This window comes from Poecile atricapillus, chromosome 2 (genome assembly GCF_030490865.1).
Source record: "Poecile atricapillus isolate bPoeAtr1 chromosome 2, bPoeAtr1.hap1, whole genome shotgun sequence".
Taxonomy (NCBI): domain Eukaryota; kingdom Metazoa; phylum Chordata; class Aves; order Passeriformes; family Paridae; genus Poecile; species Poecile atricapillus.
This window is the reverse complement of record NC_081250.1, coordinates 28,799,074-28,816,807: the sequence shown is the minus strand read 5'-3', so window position 1 is coordinate 28,816,807 and position 17,734 is coordinate 28,799,074. Positions and strand designations below refer to the sequence as shown.

The window sequence follows — 17,734 nt, the reverse complement described above, 5'->3', positions numbered from 1 at the left end:
ATAAGTTTTCAAACACAGTTGTGATGATGGGGTCTGAGGGCTGGAGAAGCTCCCAAGACTTCTTCCTGGTCACAGTGCAAGGTATTTTTTAGCAGACTGACAGCCTCTTACTTGCCCTGACCCCAGGGAGATGCCCTGTGCCTGGCTCTGGGGCTGCCCAATGCCAGCTGTGGTGATGAGACAGACCTTAGTGGTCAGAACCTTGGGGTCCTCATCCCACAGAACCCAAATACTCACAGCAGCCTGATATCCTGAGCCTTCCTCTCAGAGATGCACTCTGAGGAGCTTTCAGACTGTTGAAGACAATTTTCAGAATGTCAGGAAATAAAGGAGTCCAAAGGACACTGAGAAAGTTAGCTGGTGTCATTTTTAAATATAAAAATCTAATGCATTCTTTTTCTTATTTAAGAGTTTTTAAGTACACTCAGGACTTGGGTGGAGTTCTGCTCAAGTACTGGAGTCTGTTTTTATCATTTACTTATTTCTTCCTTTGAAAGCTCATCCCACTAGCAGACTAAAATTAAGCCTTCCCTACTCCCTGTTGTTTGCTGTATACTTTTCACTTGAACATCTGCTTAGGGAAGAGGGATTTGGTGGACATTTTTTATTAATGTGGACTAAAGATGTGTTGGCACATGCAGTCAATATTACTTTTTTTCACAAAGAAGGACTTGTCTAATTTAGTTCATAGCAGTGGGTAAAATGAATCTGTCTTGCTCCTTGTGTTGCCGAGCCCCAGCAGGGAGGATGGGTGGAAGAGGCACCTCTTGCTTTGGGTGTCAGGAGGAGGGTTTCCTCTGCAGCAGGAGCTACCTACCTCTCTCTTGTTCTACGTCCTCCATTCCTTTTTGCAGAAGTCACTTGCCATTGTATCTATTTAGGCAGCATCGTCCAATTCTGACTGAATTTCTAAGAAGCATTTTTCCTAATTGTCATGGAATTCAATGAAATTGTAGTTTGGAGAGTGGAGTTCAATTCTTCTCATTATGAAATGTTACCCAAACCATTGGAGCAGCAGGTTTGGAGACTTCCAAGTGGAACTTGGAGAGACCAGTGGACAGTAATTGCCTTCTCTTCTTAGCCACTCTTTGCAAGGCTCCAATAGGTTTTAAATGCTCATTAAAAGAAAGTCAAAATCAAGTGTTTATCCTATGAAAGGATATGTTTGTTTCCTTTGTGAAATTTGAATCAAAAGACCACTTATGAGGTGTGACCTATATCGAAAGCTTCGGCAGTGAGCCGAATACATATATGTCCATACATATGGGCAGCAGGGGACATGTAAGGCACATCCTTCTGTGAGCTCAGTAACAACTATCAGGCATCTCATACCAACACAGACATGCTGCAGCCCTGGGTAATGCTTGATGAGCCATGTCCTTACTGAAACAGGCTTTTTGTAAAAAGGTGAACAGTTCTTACTTGACAGTGCTGCATGCAGATTTGTTGGCAGGCTTGGCTGTTTTAATATACTGGAATTTCTAGACCAGTAAACTTTAGATTAAGCAGAGTTATAGCTTGAGTAAAAACATTGTCCAGTTCTCTGTATAAAATGAACTAGGCAAAAATAAAAAAAAGTTGTGCATATAAATTTAGATACACACACATTACTGTGTTGCTGCATCCACAAAAGTCCATAGAATGAGAATCTTGTATAAAAATGGTAATGCCAACTGATTCTTGGATTTCTCTCAGTGCTTCTCTTCAGTTTATCTGTCAAGAAGAGTTTTGAGTTTGAGCTAGGCTTTGTTGGCATGCAGAAAATTTTATATCTATGGTTGGACCTTTTGCTTTTCTAAGTCATAATAAGAGGTATAGAAAACCTCTATGAAGCTTTTATATTTTGTATGCCTGTGACGTGTTTCATATTGTATAAAGTTTACAAAAGGCATTTGTGAGATAGAAAGTGGCTATTACTCTACATGTTATTGTAGGTGTTAAAATTAGTTATGGCCCAATAAATATGCAAGTTGTTATGACTTTCTGTTGAGAATTATAACTCAGAATGATTTTTTTTTCTAATGTTTATTTCCTTTTAAATTGAAAAATATTTCTGTGTACATAGCATGTGAGTTTCACATAAGTTGTCTTACAAGTTTTTTTAAGAAAAAAATTATTTGAAGATTTTTTCTGTGAGAATGAGAAGAAAATATAGGAAAAGTGTGCGATCTGGGCAAGTTTTCCTTCTGTTTTTTGTTTTCTGATTGTAGGAGAAAAGGAACACAAAATTCCAGTCTCAACTGAGTGCTCAATTTTCTTCATTTGAAGTTGAGTCACTTCAAAAAATGAATAATAATTTTTAATGTGGGCTAAACCTCAATCGGTTTTGAATTTAGTATGTAAATTTGTCTTCAGTTATAAAAAGTATCTTTGTCAGGGCTGAAAGATAGTTAAGAAAAAAATCAGACACTTTGATACTTTTGCTTTTATATATGCAGGTTTCATATTTCTAATGTCATTATTTTAATTATTTTGCCTTTATTCTAAAACAATACAACATTATCCCTAGTCACATCTTTATAGTTTTGGAACCTTAATTGAAAACAGAATTTCTGCAGCATGGTGTAGAATGCAGCCACTTTTCTCCCAAGTACTTGTAATAGCTTTTCAGTTAGCAGTCTACCACACCATGTCTTGCCTCTTTATTCTGCCCCAAACTCACTGGGGTATGAGGTAGGAAATCACATCTCACCTAATCCAAGGCAAACTGAATCCTGGACCACAGTTTCCCTTTTTCTCCTTCCACCCACTTGACTAAATGCAAATTGCAAGAGAAGATGGGTTGAACAATAAGAGTTGAAATCAATTCAGGCAGGGGACAGAATTGAAGGTCTTCTGTGTTTTGACTGAATAACCAAAGCACTGCCCTAGTACCCCTGGGTAATAAAAATAACAAAATTGTAAAAGCAAAAAAAAAAAGATCTCATGAAACAAACATATTTCAAGCTACATTAAATTTGTACTGTGCCAGCTATAACTTCGCAGATAACATGGGATTTGAGCACTATCATGACAGGCTACATACTATATATACACACATATTTTAAAACTATCTCTCTTGAGGAGAGCTTGGAATGCAGAGAGTTAGACAAAGAAGGAATTTGTCCTTGATTTTAGAAACAGCTAAGAGTATTCCAAGAGAATTTAAAACCATATCTGTGTTTTAACATGAGTCGTACTTACGAATTTTCTGAAATTGCTCTGAAGTGCTGAGATGCTAAGGCCTGCAGAACATCTTGGAACATTTAGGAAACAGAGAATATACAGGTTCTGTTGATGTTTGTGTTTACACCAGCATTTTACAGTGACTATTCAGACGGTTTAGATCAGACAAAACTGTAAAGAAATCCATTCCATTGTTTTTACCTCCTGTTTATTTGCTATTTTAGAAAAAAAAATCCAGTCTTTGGAAAAATTTCTAGTTACTTCCGTGTGTATTTTCTGGATTTTTTTTTTTTGTTTATTTTTTGATGAAAAGCATGTACATGGCTCTTTTATAAGTAGAGTTGATAATGTTTTGTTAAAGTTTCTATTCCATACAGCTTTCTAGGACATTTTTTTGGTTGTTTTTTGTTTTTTTTACTGTGATTCCTGAAAAAGAGTAGAAAATGTTCCTGTTCTTCATATCCCTTTAGGACAACTTATTAAAGCTGGAACATGTTCCCAATATTAGTTTGCCTACTTGAGGCTGAGGAAGAAGAATTAATTTTTTTCTGAGGGTTGTCAGTACTGTTGAGGAGTATGCAGGCAGAAGATGGTGTGTTGGAATTCTTCTTAAAATATCGATATAATTTTGAACATTTTGAAAGATCTCTGTGCTAGCTTGGATAATGTCACATGAACTGAAAAAAATGATTGAATGGCTGTGAACAAAAGATCGTAAAAAATGATTCTGCCTTGGCTGTAGTACTCAAAATAATTACAGCTCCTGACCTGAATGTGGAAATCTTTTAAAAAGTTTTGCTGGACAGCTAAAGCAGAATTTATATCTGCAGAATTTTATTTTCTTGACTGTAACTTCAAACATGAAGGTGATGCTTTTTTGATGTGACTGTTTTAAACTCATGTATGAAAAAGGTGAATATTTACATTGTTGTTGCAATAGAGCATATTTTCTATCTTGATACTTGACTAAGAAAAGTGTGAAAAAAATGGAAAGCAAGGATTTAATTTCAACAACTAACATAACAAGTTTTGCTTTTAATAACAGTTGCATAGGCATAATACTAATTTAAAGATGAATAGACTATCTAGCAAAACGTGTGATGCAACCATAGTCATTGCTGAAAGAAAGCCTCAAGACATTGTTTTAAAACCTCTAGAAAGCAGTCCAATTCTATTTCATTTATTTATTTTTAAATTTGGATAATAAAAGATATGTGAGGATACCTTGCTGTCTTTCTATTTGATGTATGTTTAAACTCTCCTCCAAAGTTCAGAAAAATCCTTTCTTAGGATGAGTCTCAATCACCTCTGTCATATATCTGCTCATCTCATACTGCTGCTTTTGTAGTTATTGACATCATTATCATAAGATGCAATGATTTTTATATACAACCATGTATATGAATACTGACAAACATAGAATAATAGAAACCAAATAAAAATAATTTTTTGTCAGTCATCAATTTGTGTGCTTGCCCTGGTCAGTTAGTATCTAACCCACCAGATTCTAATTACAGCTGATAGTAAAATTTATTGTTAAAATTTATATTTATTTATTTATTCTTTTTAGTGTTTTTGTTTTTGTGAGTTTTTGGTGTAATTCAAATGAGACAGCAATAAGATTATAGATTATTTTGTCTGTATGATTTATTAATAAATTTTGCATTGACTGCCCATGAGACCTGCTAAACTCCATTGCTTATAGTTGATAGTAACATTGAAATACATCCAATTGGTGAAAATAAGCAATTTTATTGAGGCCACACATAGTCTCAGGTATTTTTATTTATGAAAATTTGTTAAATGAAAAATGTTGGGGAAAGCCATTCTTATTACTATGTAAACTGTGTCTGAGAGTGGGAGGGAAACACCTCCTCCAATACCTCTTAAAACTGAATTTTAATTTTGTTGCCTGTTTATAGCTGCTATGAACTAGTTACAGAACTGTTACATAACTATTGTTCAAATCCTTGGCTGCTGTGTATTCTCCTTTCAGGTCATGCATAGTTTGCTAACTTCACGTTTTAGAGTCAGGTTTAAGATGCTGGATTACTTTAAAGTCTTAAGAACTGTAACAATGCCATATTTTGTTGATTGATTAATAAAAGCCATATTAGGTCCTAATGTTTATAATATTAAGTGCCAGAATAATTGCTCTAGAGAGAGTCCTTTTCTTCCTTCACTCTTTGCTTCTCTACTTTCCTTCCAGGTTTTGTTGTAGAAATAAAATTACAGATGCAAAGTTCACCTATTCTCTTATTCACTGCAGTGGTCCTCATTACTAGTTTATGGTGGTGTGGCCATTATACACATTTGACCATTGTGCACTCAACTACTGCATTTTAAAGAAACAAATGAATTACAGTTATTTTTCTTGTATTGCTGAGATATTTAATGTGGAGATGGTGGTTATGTGCATGGTGAGTTCTAAGTGAATCTGAGTTCAAGTTAATGGCAACTGACTGGAATAATTGTTTTGTTATTCTGCACATAGTTAAATTGGCAAAATTATATCTGTGATTCTGAACTGCAGGTATTTGCACAATTCTGTTAGAAGTTACTGGGGAGGATAGTTTCTAGAATACGTGAGAGTACCTGCAAAAATTGAGGTTTTGAGAGCAGCATTTGTTTTCTGTGATGTGACCAGTGAAGAGCTTTTTTCTGGAAGGTTCCCATTTATCTTGATACTGTCCAGCTCCTCTATCCACTGGCAGCTCTGCCAAAGGAGATTTTGTAGTGCTGGTGGAAGTGATCATGTTTTGTGGTTGACTCAAGGACAAGAAAAGTGATTTGAAATAGTCTTAAGAAAAACTTGTTCAGAAATATGCTATTTAATAGCTAAGGATTCGATCAAGAAGTGTTTGTTTCTGAGCATTTTGTGTTTACTTGCTGGTTTTTACAGTACTTGTTAAGAAGGTAAAGTATGTTCTCATTTTCTTTGTGCCCACAGCCCTCATACAGCTACAGAAAATTACTGATGTGCATTTCGAAAAGCTATTAGCAATTTTGATTGTTGCTTTTTTAATTACAGTTCATATTATGTAAATCAGTGTTCTGTATTTTCAATTTCTCTCTCTTCATTTTTTATCCAGATTCCACCAAGAAAATTAAGGATGTCTTAGAAGAATTCCATGGCAGTGGTGTGTTAGCAAAGTATAATCCCGAAGGGGTAATTTTTCTTGTTTCTTAATGATCAGAAATGTTGCTGACAATTTGAAAATTCTGTAGCCATTCTAAACATTTGAAATAGAAGGTTATTTATAAATCAAGTGTTTGGGGTATTTGAAAGCGTTTGGAAAGAAAAAAAACAGGATGCCATATGACTTGGAATATCCCTATAGTCAGTTATCCCAACTGTGCCCCTTCCCAAATTCTTATATCTTCAGCTGCCTCACTTGTGGGCTGGTGAGAAAAGGCGTTGACTCTGTGTCAATAACTAAAATATGCCTCTGTTATCAACATTGTTTTCAGCACAAATCCAAAACATAGCTCTATGCAAGCTACTGTGAAGGAGATTAACTCTATCCAGCCAAAATCAGCTCACGGGTCCCCTTCTCCTTTCCCTCCCACCCCCCCACCCCCCGAAATAAAAACAAAGCACCCAAAACACCTCCACAACCCTTATGTTAAGATTAATATGGTTTTCGAGTCTCTAAAGATTGGAGTTGTTAAGCATAATTTCAAAAGTTGTATAAGTGGATTAAGATTTCTTTTTAAATTCCGTTTAATTTCAGTTGTGTTGTTTCTGGTAGTGGGATTTTCTGATGTTATGAAACAAATAATTCAGCTGAAAAAAAGCCATGTATGCACATTGTCACTACAGATTCACCACTAGACAAAGTATTCTGATTTGGCTGGAAGAAAAAGCCAGATTGTTTTCTTTTCTTATCCTCAATTGAAATTTGCATTTGCTTAGCACATCCTAATGGTGTGATTCAGAATGTAGCTAAATAAAACCCTTCTTTCAGTAATGTTTCTAATAGTAATATTTCTGACTGTGCTCACATTATGTGAAATTCAGGAGAGAAACGTGCACTAATCATTATGAAAATTACTTGATCTTACATTTCAGGATGTAAAATGCAAAAAATTATTGAGAACATATTAGCAATAATACAATTCTTGTCAACTAATGAGTAATAGTGTATTTAGAGTTGAAAAATCACTTGATGCTTTGAATTTGGCCAGGCATAATGCTAGTCATTTTAGTCAGTTTCTGAGGAAGAAATTAATAATTCAATGAAATAGTGTGAGTTGATCCTGTAAAAGATCATTTTATGTACTTAACTAGACTTCTAGTTAAGTACATTCATAGAATATAAATGGATGGGAGTGTTGTGATCATCCACAGGACCTCCCTTACCTGCTTTTTGTTAGAATATAGACATACTTTTGGTTTTGTTTTATTTTTTAGAAAAAAAAGTGAATTTATAAATTGTCTTTATTATATGTTTTTTCTTCTAATTCTTCACATATTTTCAGTCATCATACATGTTCAGTTTTGTGAAGTGTACCCTATTAAAGTAAAAAATAACTGTGCATTTTATGTGTATTTAAGTAATATGTTGCTGTATAAGTAACATATTTTCAAATTGTCAATTGTATATAAACGTGATTGCCTAAAGTGGTGTGATTAGTCTTTTTTAACAAAGTCATTCTTCCGGTTTGGGGCTACATGGAAGTTGAGTCATGGCAAGATGGGTACCCAGGAAAACTGCTCTGACTGAAGCCAGGTGAATTGGCAAATTCTGTGCAAAGCTGGAATTAATAAGCACAGTTGGTCTTGAGATGAGTCTGGGACTCTGCATGGTGTCTCCCTGTTCTTCATTTCACAGCTATTCATTTGCAGAATTCTACCATTGTGTTGAAACATCCAGAGCAGCAGAGTACCCAGGGCAGGGAGCAGGACAGGAGGAGGGTAGGGGAAGGAGGAATTCAAGACAGAATGATGTGATGTCTGTGATGATGTCTTCAGCAGGAATCAAGCTATTCACTGCTCCTGGGTCAATACTGGACCAAGGCTAACCCTGACAGCTTTTGTACTTTGCTACTTAGCACTTAGACTTCAGGAAGTGCAACATAAAGAAAACATAGGTAGCAACAAAGCTACTTTGGATCTAGTAAAATTTGTTAGCTCAAGGTTCATGCTGTAAGCTGCTGAACTGGAAGCAAAGTGGCTGAAATTTCCTCTGGCACTGAATGAATATTCTATTCTGGCAAGCAAACTGCCTTTGCACAGGTGTGTCTATATTTCTGGCATGCATTCAGCCTGCTGTATGGATAAACTCTTTACAGAATGATTTACAAGTTGATTTTATGTGGTTGGATGAGGAGTCTCTGGATTGGATGTAAGTAATTATTGTCTGTAAATGAGATGACAAAAATTAACTGATCCAGCTGGCATCAATCTTAGTGCAGCTATTTGTTTCCATATATTCTGGACAGCCCTTCTGTTTTGTTGTTTTGTTTGGTAGAGAATACCACCATATTTCCATTTTACCTCTCTCTTTCCTAGATCATTATCTTATGAACACTCCAAATGGTTTAAGTCTTACTCTACCAAAAGGTGATGCCAGCTTTTTTACCAAGAAACATGGGTCACTGACATATGGCAAATTCAGTAGTGATATATTTACTTACATATTTAAAGGGTTCAGGAGTTTATTCCACTCCATTGGTTCTACAATGCAGTTTTTTATCACAGGCTGATCTAATGGAATGCAAATAGCAAAACAAAAGCTATTGGTCTTCAAAACTTGCTACCTGAAATAATCTTGTTTTTTTTTTACACAATTTTATATCTTGTTGAATGAGTGGATTTTGGGATTAGGGGAAATGGTGTATATAATTATCAGAAGGTTAGCTATTTTAGGGAGTTTATTTAGGGATCTTCTACTCTCTGCTTTCAATGTACGGAAGATACGTAAAATTTCTACAGATGCTACTGAACCTCTTTCATGTTCTTCTCTAAGTCAATAGCAAAGAGCTAATTATGAATGAATTTTGTACATGTATAAGACACACAGATAGTCTAAGACCAGCCTCTTGGAAAGCTGCAATTGATAAATACTCTGTTCATCATTTGAGATCTATTTATATTAATTAATTCCATCCATTTATCTTTGAGGGGAGCACTGAATAGGTTGGCAAGAATTAGGAAAACAGGTAGAGCTAAAGATAAAAGTATCTAAACGGGCAGTAAGTACACAGCATTGTGTGCTTGTAGTCCTAGTGTTGTCTTCCTTTTTCAGTGCCTCTTAATTTTTTGTTTACAGGGGAGTCCATTTTCTTTCTTGGCCACCTGGGCACTGCTGGCCCATGTTCAACTGGCTGTCAACCAGCATCCCCAGCTCCTTTTCTGCTGGACAGTTTTCCACACAATTTTCCGCCAACCTGAGGAGCTGCCTGGGCTCACTGTGACGCAAGTGCAGGACCTGGCACTTGGCCTCGTTGAGCCCTCATGTCACTGACCTTAGCCCACTGATCCAGTCTGTCCAGTTCCCTATGCAGAGCCTTCCTACCCTCAAGTAGGAAGTCAAAGCTCTTGCCCGACAGGGCATCAATTCAGACTGACTAAGGTGCAAATCATACCTTCATCCAGATCATTGATAAAGATACTATACAGGACTTGGTGAGTCCTGGGAAACACCACTTCTGATTTTCTACTAACTGGATATAACTCCACTGACCACCACCCCATAGGCCCAGCCACCTGACCGCTTTATTACCCAGCAAAGGGGGCACCCGTCCAAGCCATGAGCAGACAGTTTCTCCAGGAGAATGCAATGTTAAAGTCTATACTAAAAGACTGTAGAGGTCTTTTCCAACCTTTATGATAATGATTCTACAGAAGTCCAGGTAGACAATATCCTTATCTACCAAGCAGGACCTTGCCATAGAAGGAGTTCAGGTGTCAAGGACCAAGGAGTCACGCAGGATCTGACTTTATGAAACTCTTGCAGGCATGTCCTGGTCCCCTGGTGCTCCTGTATGTGCCATGTGGTGGCACTGAGGATCATCTCCATGACCTTCCTGCTTGGATTTTAGAATATTCAGTTCTGATAACTGAATTCAGTTTCATTTTCAGCTCTTCTTGGTAAAAATATTTTATGCTTTTTTAAAGAACATACGGAAGAAAGACTAACATTATATTTATTTATCTTTCTTGGTTATCTGTCATTGCATGTTTAGAAATAAATTGCTTGCACTGTCTAATAAAGACTAGAAAGTTGACTTAGAACCATTTTCTTGACTTATGTGCTAGTGCAAGAAAATGGGATAGTCCATCTTGTCTTAAACCTGCTCATCTAAATCACTAACCTTTCACTAAAAATATTTCTGTTATGAAAACAGAGCTTGAGTGTTATGACACTGCACTAATGTATGTATGTTTTCTTTCCTTGCATGTGTTACAGAAACAAGATATACTTAATCAAGTAAGTAATGTTATTTTTTTTTCTTTCTTTATGCATAGGTACAGTGTATTTTATTTTGTAGGCTTCCATTGAGATGTACTTATTAATAAATACTGCATGTGGCTATTCTTTCAGATAATAGAGTCATATTTAAATCTAAAACCAGAATGCATTCCTTTTCTGCTGGCAGAATTTTTCACTGAGTGAATTTCATTTTTGTCATTCACAGTACATTATTTTACTAACATTAATTGAGTTGAGTATGAGAAATAAGTTAAGAGCAAGTAATTGACTTGTTCCATACTTGTCACGGAAATTTCTCTTTACTGTGAGATATCATAATTGTCTATATTACTCTGAAATGATAAGAATGCATCTCAGGAAAAAATATTAAATGCTGATTTCTATAACCATATAATACCATTTATATGTAGCAGGCTTAAAATTGCAGACTTAATAATTTGAATAAGGCTTATGCTGTGCTTTAAGCGATTGTGACTTCACTGCAATTGCAAGAGAAATGGTTAAAATGCTGATTATCAACCCAGGAAGCTACACCTGAGAAGCTTCAGCAGCCTAAAATCAGGTATAAAAGTAAAATGGGAAAAAAAAAGGAAATAAAATTGACTCATCTTTTAAGTGACCTAGTTATTCGTCCTTTGTAACACAAAGGTGTTAAAAAGCTCCAGCTCTGCTGTTCTGAGAAGAGGCAGCCAGAACATGAGAACAATGAGAAAGTCAAGAGAATGAAAAGATTAGTTTTGTAGAACCACTCACTTTCTGGGGTCAGAGGCCAACTGAGCTTTTGGAGATGCGTTAGTAAGAGCAGAACTCCCCATTCACAGCAGTTCTTTCTTCAGGTGACCAATGTTATTTCTTTATTCTTTTAATAAGATAACAGAGTGACTTCAGAGGGTCCTGAAACAGAAGGCTTCAACATTAAAGCAGTGTGTCTGTGACCGATCTTGAGCATAATCTCAGCATTTAGCTGATTACTTTGTTAAATGAGTAGGCAAATAATAACAGAGTCAACAAACTAAATAAAATTTGGGAATTAATATCACACTGGAAAAGCTGGATGATGTGATGGACGGTGGTAAATGGAATGAGATGCATGTGTGCAGAGTAGAGTGTAGTGTACCCTAGTCCAACTGGCATTGTCAGATAAATTGACATGTATGTAGTTGATCACCAGAAGAATGCAAAGTATCATTGTGGTTTGGTCATGAAGAAGAGAAGGATGTTATTGGGATGTTGTAATCGTGTTCTTGTGGTCATGGTAGTCTGGAAAGAAGACGAAACTTCTAAAAAGAGGTAGTGTCTTAGGCCCATTGGCCTAAGTGGAAAAGTAGTTAAAATTTCAAGCACATAGGAATATGGTTTGAAAGGATATTTTGTGTTCTTTGCCTCAGCTATGTTCTTTGATATGACAGAAGATATTAAATTACGTAAAGACCTCGCCTTATTATAATATATTAAGTGAAGTATTTTTACTACAGATAGGAAGATTTCATTTTCTATAAAAAAAGTACTGCAGAAGTCACATCTTTCTACTTTTGTCCAAATGATGGGATGAAATAAATGCAAATTGGAACTAATTTACAGAAGGTTAGTAGGATGTGCAGAATTATAGCATATATAATGTAGGAGAAGCCTGTCCCTCACATGTAAGAAGCTTAAGTTGTATCTTTCTAGCTACAAAAGAGAAGAATGTAACATCTTGTGTGTATCACCAGCAATAAACTCTAGGTTTCAGACACTGGGTACTCTGTTTTTCTGGCTCCATGGGCAAAATTTCTAGGGAGAGCTTTCTGCATACCTAGAGAGTTAGGAAGCCTGCCAGGCAGAGATGTTGGCAGTCTGGCTGTGAACCTGCTTTCTGTGGAGTGTGTTGAGGGCATTGAGGTGTAAAATATTTCAGATAGTCAATTTATGCTGCAAAACTGTTCTGTTTTGAAAATTTTTTATTATCTTTACTGGTCTCTCTCTTATGTCCTTTTGTCAGTCTGTGCTACCAGTGCTAATTTCCCTCTTTGATATCCTCCTTTCCTTTTGATACACTTTCTCTGCCCTAAGAACTTATTTTTATCCCTTTTTTTCTTTACATTGTTGTATTGCACAGTCCCTTATGTTAAAACTTTAAAAGTGTATTACCACTTTCATTTATATGTCACATGTTAAAAAAGACTTAAAGAGCTTTAGAGAGACTTAATTAATTATGATGGAGGGGTGTTTCATTATGAAGAACAATATATTATATTTTGTGATTTTTATTGTGATGGCTTCAGCTATGCTTGATTCACCTGCATGGTGGAATTTAGATAATGTTTATGAAGCTGCATATCAAAATATAGCAAAAATATCTCCAGTCATAATTTATTGCGGGAATTAATCAACAAATCAAAAAACAAATGTTTTGAAGTCTTCTTGTGAAGAAGAGATATTGATATATAAAAATGTATACCTGTATAATTAAGCAGATGCCACTGATCATATCCTTTTAATTCTTTCTAAGCTATACTTTTAAATACTGCTGAGTAGAAAGTCAAACTTACGTCAATTAGTATAGCTCCACTTCTAGTAAAATCTGTACATTTACTTAGTATAAAGTGGATGTAACTTATTGATGAATGAAATGGGACACTTTAAACCTTTTTCTATTGCTGTATGTAATTATTCCAAGTGAAGGTTGCAGTTAAGCTGTGTTAAATCTCAGCAAACTGTTCATTCATGAAGTGAAAGTCTGTTCATTGAAACTTCGAAGAGAGAGGGATGAACAGATAACTTTTTCCTACTAAAAGTGTCATAGCAAGTATTTTTATAAAGTGTAGCTGAAATAACTTCCACAAAAATTTGCAATTCACAGACAGGGTCATTAAATACAGTAAAATATTATTGCCATAGAACATGCATAGAAAAATGATTTTTCTTAATTTTAAGCACATTATGGACATGTTTGTCCGTGAGTAGGTTTTTACACAATCTGCACGTGCAGGTAAGTTGTTTCAACCAGGACTTTTTGTCATAACTGACATTTTTCAGGAATTGATTAATTGTGCTGTTTTATTTGGCTTTTGTTTGAACCATGCCACCTACCCCATTTTTCCAATGCAAATTTTTTTGGGACAGAATGCAAACTATTTACTTGTCACTTTGCTTGATATGTAATAATTTCAAGTAGAGTTTGAATGATAATCTCCTAAAAGAGCCTTCTAAAAGTATGTGATTTATCACTCTCCTTAAAAAAAACGCTTACTTTTATATAGTAAATGTAGCATATTTAGTAGAAGTATTAAATGCAAGTACTTTTTTTTTGTAGTACTTCAGGATATACAAACTTAGGCACATATAGAATTATGTATTGAGGAAAACCTGCTGATAAAAAAAGTTTGGGTTTTTTTTTTTTTTTACCTTTATGTAAGATTGGGATGAGACTGCAGTAGCTGCTGAATACATTCCAGGCTTATTTTGGTAATTAGTATCAATTTATTTTAATAACATGAGAATGTTATGCTTAAAAATCTAATTATTGCATAAAAATGGAGTTTTCCCATTTCCATTTGAGATATTTTGTTGAGCTTACTTCTTTGAAGAACTGGGGGAAAATTTTGGCAATAACTTATGTCTGTGTATTGGTAATATCCAAATATTATTTGTCCATATGGAGTTTTTGGTAGAAGCAGCTTGTGAGAGCATGTGGATTTTAAATTTTTTTTTTAAACATTCATATCAGTAGCTATTAATTTGAATGCTGATATAGATAAGAAATAGTTTTAATTTGGTTACTAGCATTTTCAAAATTAGTTACGTAAAAACTGTATTAAATGGAATAATTAGATCTAAACATGCTAAGGACTGAATTTAAACCAAATTTCGCCTTGTGCCCAAAGCCAGTCTTCATGAGTAATTCCAAATTTGATTTGAGTTTCTGCCCTATGAACATTTAAAATACATTTTAAACAGAATTTATTCATTCTCATGCGATTCATGTTAGTTTGTTAATCCTCTGTGTATAGTCTCTCCACTTTTTTCCACATCTTTTGGCAGTGTCAGGTTTTGAAATGTAATAATCAACAAATCTTCAAGACTTTGACTTTTGTGGGAACGTTTTAGCACTGGTAGTCACAGGAAATCACCTAATTGTCACTAAAGCACTCACATTAGTGTTTGCCATTGTTGTCATAGAACAATGTGTGAATCAAGGGCCTGTAATATCTACTCTTATTCAAAAGTTCATTTTTCACATATTGGGTCAATATAAGTAGTTTAAAAAGAAATAATCAGTTAAAGGAACTTGGTTAAAAGAACTTACCCAACTCCAAAAACAACCCGGAGCAATTACTGTCAGTAGATGAAAGCTGGTTATATTTTTGGCACCATTTGGAGATGAGACAACATAATTTAAAAAGTAATTAATTGAAAATTACATTTCAACATAATTCTCTTCCATTATCTGTGAAATATTCTTTCTAATAAATGAAAACCATATGTAATGGAAGTCTCTTGAAATGAATTATATTTCTCTCTTTTTTCTTTTCTCTCTTGCATTTTGTTTTTCAGGATGCTGAAAATAATGGCTTATGTTGAAATATTTGGTACAAATCTAAAAGAAGAAAAGACCAAAGAGAATGTGGTGTTTTAAAAGAATTTATGGGTGGAGATTAATTTCAAACACTAGATCATTTCTTGTTCCTTTTATGTGGCCGGTGTGGTGGGGAGGAATAACAGGAGTATTATTTTACCCCTCCCTGCCCTGCTAGATCCACAATGGCAACCCTTTTTCAAGAGACTATTAATTTTTGCTGTCTTGTGAGGAGAAAGAGAGTGATACAGCTTCTCTCCCTTCGTTTGGCATAGCACCCAGAAGAACTGGTTGTATTTACACCAGCTAGGAAAATACAGGAGAGAGTTAGACCTCTTATATTGCAGTTGTTAGGATAGATTTTGAGTCAAAAGCTTGCATTTTCTTAATAAATTATTGGTTCTCTTCAAAAGTATTAGTATGGTAGGAGTTAGAATACTATGTAGCAAAGTTAAAAAACTTCTATATAAAAAGATGGAAAAATTTTCTTGTATGTATCCTATTTTTCACTGAGGAACCATGTTTTCTGTATTCTCAGTATTGGGATATACTGACTTTTGAGGTCTATATCATGTAGAGTTCTATGTGTTTGCACAGCATATATATATAAATGCATAAATCTTCAAAATGTGCATATTTGGATTTTTCTTGATCTTACATATCTGTGTTTACTATCAGTAAAGCAGAAGAGTAGAGTTATAAAATTGAACAGCTTAACTGCTCTAGGAGAAAGGACAAAGTCAAATACATACAGTGTTTGTAGATGGAGTTCAGCCTTTTCCTCTCCATTACTCAAGGTGTTATGAGCCATTCTGCTGCTTTGGACAGAATCAGGCATTTTAAGGCACCTCCATAGCCTGTTGTAGCAATAGTCAGGAGCTAAAGATGTGTGGTTTTAGCTGAGTGTTGGCCTATATATGTCTGATACAAAACCAGAAGAAACTTGAAATTGTCTGTTATTTTGCCAAGCAAAATCATAACTGCTACTTGGAAACCAGTCCTCCAGTTCCTGTTCTTCCTGAGACTGAGTCTCACCCTCTGTGAAGTAGCACTAAATTAGTGTAATGTACTTATCAATGAGCACCTGAGATGAAACAGAACTCTTATCATAGTAATTGGAGAATCTTTAAAGCATATTAAGCATAGACTGATGCACATTTCTTTTTTCTTGGAGTCCCTCATATTCTGCTTCTCTGGGATTCAAAAGAAACTGAAGCGTGGGAAGCAAGAGCTTTGCTTTATGCCATTGGTGTGGAGTAGAAAGAGAAGTAAGATACATGCATTCTTTAGTGATGTTAGTAATGTAAAAAACATCTTATCACATATCTGTGATATGCATTGGATACATTGCAAAGAAATCTACATATGATCATGGTACTATGAAAGATAGGGGTTGCTTTCATGTCAGGTTTGTAGTATTTTGTGCAGTAATAGGAGCATAAAACTCCAGACTACTTTTAAAACTAGGAATAAAGTGACCTTTTTAGTGCATCTAAAAACCCCAAACTATCTTTAATGGTTTTGTTTCTTCATAGTTGTGAATTCTTTAGTAAAAGTAATCAGTGTCATCCTGGAAACCGTCTTGAAGTAATGTGTCTTGAATAAACTGTCTTGAAATATCCTGAAAAATTTATTTGATCATTTGCTAGGTCTTCAATTTCTTTGTGACTTCCACTTCTTTAAAGTTAAGATTCTTTATAATTTTTTTTTCTAGTTCAGTGATTGCCATTTGCTCAAATGTGTCTTTTTATGTGCGCTTGTTACTCTTTCATATGATTTTGTGTGGTATCTTAAGAAGGATAAACTGGTGTTCAGATTCAGGAAAAATATTACCAGCTAATAGTTTGGGCAGGAAGATATCTGGTTCCAGGACCCCTGCCATGGCAACAGACATGTTCTACTAGACCAGGTTGCTCAGAGCCCTTGAAAACTGCCAGGGATGGGGCATCCACAACTTGGCCCAGATATTACCTCCTCACTATATTCAGTCTGTATACAAATGGCATTGACGTTCTCTCTCCCTATCCAGACTTCTATTTTAAGAAAAATTAGTGCTATATGGTATTAACTTTTGCACTTGTCACTTTTTATCCATGTAGCTAGTGTTGCTTTAGTTTCTATATTCATATTTTAAAAAAATGTATAAGGCATAACAGAGTTCTGTGGTAAAATTTTATTGTATTATATTATTCTAAGAACAGTATATATATATATATATACATATACATAGAGTCATAGTGAGTCCAGTTCCTTGTTTGCTTTCAGAAAAGATGAAAATTGTTTAATGGTTTACACATTTTATTTGCTAAAAATAATTTTAAAGTTAAATTTATGCAGTGTTGCCCATGTCTTATGTTCCTTCTCATTTTCTTTTTTCCAAGATAAATATATAATTTTTAGGGTTTTGTGTCTTAATTTCAGGTGTTTGGAAATACTGATAAAATCTGTAAGTGGGAACTAACTACTTCTAAAAATACAATAAAATCAATTTTAAATGAATTTTATGGTTTAAATGAGCTGAAACTCTGTGGTGGTTTTGAATGTATATTTCTCTGGAGTTACACCAAAATTT

General features: G+C 34.9%; 1 protein-coding gene across 1 annotated transcript in view; it reads left to right on the top strand.

Moving 5' to 3' along the window:
- The window catches only part of DGKB (diacylglycerol kinase beta), a 331,799-nt gene that overhangs the window by 55,110 nt on the left and 258,955 nt on the right, over positions 1-17,734 (top strand). The window contains exons 3-4 of the mRNA XM_058833546.1: positions 6,258-6,334; positions 10,581-10,601. Coding sequence (XP_058689529.1) covers positions 6,258-6,334; positions 10,581-10,601 — 98 coding nt within the window. The remainder of the gene's footprint in view (positions 1-6,257; positions 6,335-10,580; positions 10,602-17,734) is intronic.